Consider the following 2156-nt stretch of genomic DNA (forward strand, 5'->3'; position numbering starts at 1 on the left):
TTGAGTAAAATAATAACTAAAATAGAATTGTGCACGATATTGATATAATTGTTTGTGTCTGCTAATTAAGCTGTCCCACCTGAAGAAGGGGGAAGATGTCTGCTTGATGTCCCAGGGGGAGCCGACAGGCACACTAGTCTAGGCCTGAGTTCCAGGGGCCTCATGTACAAAGTTGAATTCATACTAAAACATTGCGTACGGACAAAGCTGTAAAGGTGCGTACGCACAAAAAAAATCAGATGTATGAATCTCTGCGTACGCAGGATCCCATGCATATTCTCTTTGTACATCCCAATTAACATGAAATTGAGCGCACATGCACGAGCACAACACCCCGCCCTGTCTCCTCCCTCAATTACAATAAATTTGAATGTGGTAATGAGTCCACTTTTCAAAAGCAAGCAGAAAGAAAATGTCAAAAACAAGCAGCAAGAAACGAAACTTTACTGAAAGTGAATTGGAGGTGTTACTATCAGAGGTAGAAACGAGAAAAAATATTTTATTTGGAACTTTGTCCTCTGGAATTAATAACAAAAGAAAAAACAATGAGTGGGACAGTTTGGCTGATGCCGTCAACGCGGTGGGATCGGAAAATCGCACTGTAAATGAGCTTTAAAAAAATGGTCTGATATAAAGGTGGAAGTTAAGCGAAGAACTGCTGCGCACCGACAAAGTGTGGGCAGAACAGGCAGTGGTACAGGGGTCGATGAACTTACACCCTTTGAGCAGAGAGTTGCCTCGATTGTAGGCGACACTTTACTCTCCAGAATAGTATCCGTTGTGGTGGGAGACTCGGATTTACAGGACTAATTTCTCATTTATTTGCTTAACTTTGGTACACATAGCTTACCAGACCGCATTTAATTTTCAAATGCATGCAATATAGCTTACTAAAAGTAGCATGCACCAGAGATTTTACATATCCATGGCATTTATAGCAAATGCGTATACCCATTAATAAGGAACAGACTCAAATCACAGTTAACATGTGCCTGTGTTTATTTGGACTTATATGGTGCAACAGCAGGAACATCCACTGGCACCCACTCGGAGTCTGCCCCTCCTGAGCAGCCAGGGCCCAGTGTGTCCAGTGTTTCCAGTGCTCCCCCCAGTGCTGAGGCCCGTCCATCTGGCCACATCTTGACGCATGCTGTTCTGGAGTCACAACAGCAAATCATTAGGGCCATCTGAGAAATTAACAGTCACCTGAAAAATATCACTGACGCACTCACAGACATAAGCCACGCATTAAACGAATTGGTCAAAACATGAACTTGGTCTCTGATTACTATTTATACTGTCGCAATCACATGTTGACGGGCCTGAATGGCTTGTTAGTTGGGCTGCACATACACTGGTCCTGGGTCGGGGTCATCTGGCGGTGCCACCACCTCACCAAGTGGTATGCCGTGCCTGTACGCGACATTGTGCAGCTCACCACAGGCCAGCACGATGCGGCACACCTTCTCAGGGCGGTATAACAGCATCCCCCCAGTCCTGTCAAGGCAGCGCCAGCGACATTTCAGCTGCCCAATTGCCCGCTCTACCACTGACTGAGTGCGAGAATGTGCATCATTGTATCTGCGCTCTCGGTCAGTTTGTGGGTTGGTGAGGGGGGTTAACAGCCACGTCTTTAGTGGATAACCGCGGTCTCCTAATGGGCAGTTGAATAATTAAACGCAACAAAAAACAAAACCACCAGCACCAACTTTTAGATAGGACCATAACTTTAAATGCATCACTCACCAAGAAGCCACCCATCGCGAATCCTGCCAGCTTGGAGCCTCATCCCAACCATGCTGTTTGTAAGGATGTATGAACCATGGGTTGACCCAGGCCACCTTGCCACAATATTTGTTAGGCGCATTTGTGCATCACATATTATCTGCACATTTATTGAATGGAAATGTTTTCTATTCACATATGCAAATTCTTCTTCAGATGGCGCCTTTATAGCAACGTGTGTGCAGTCGATCGCTCCGATTACATTAGGAAAACTGGCTATCACTGCAAAGTGCGTTTTAATGTTTGGCTGGTCAACTGCATCGTATGGGAACCTTATATACCTGGTAGACAAGCGGATGATCCCATCCCATACAGCTGGGATTGCGCGGCTCAAACACGACTGGCATATTCCTGAGCGGTCTGCCAGTTCC

The 2156-nt window shown here is 45.7% G+C and overlaps 1 protein-coding gene across 1 annotated transcript; it reads right to left on the reverse strand.

Annotated features, from left to right (window-relative positions):
* Window positions 1-1334: 1334 nt before the first annotated feature.
* LOC107554740 (putative nuclease HARBI1) lies at window positions 1335-1798 on the reverse strand. Its single transcript, XM_016237335.1, has 2 exons — window positions 1747-1798; window positions 1335-1654 (listed from the first exon to the last, which is right to left on the reverse strand). The coding sequence occupies exons 1-2, from the start codon at window positions 1796-1798 to the stop codon at window positions 1335-1337; spliced, it is 372 nt and encodes a 123-aa protein (XP_016092821.1).
* Window positions 1799-2156: the final 358 nt, after the last annotated feature.

The sequence above is a fragment of the Sinocyclocheilus grahami genome, unplaced genomic scaffold (genome assembly GCF_001515645.1).
Source record: "Sinocyclocheilus grahami isolate Dianchi unplaced genomic scaffold, SAMN03320097.WGS_v1.1 scaffold512.1, whole genome shotgun sequence".
Lineage (NCBI taxonomy): Eukaryota > Metazoa > Chordata > Actinopteri > Cypriniformes > Cyprinidae > Sinocyclocheilus > Sinocyclocheilus grahami.

What these genes read in the sequence shown, in the direction of transcription:
- LOC107554740 (XM_016237335.1), bottom strand. Translation starts at nt 1,798, where the DNA reads ATGGTTGGGATGAGGCTCCAAGCTGGCAGGATTCGCGATGGGTGGCTT. An exon ending in TCGCGATGGGTGGCTTCTTG is followed by an intron (nt 1,655 to 1,746) that starts GTGAGTGATGCA and finishes ACTGCCCATTAG; the next exon opens with GAGACCGCGGTTATCCACTA.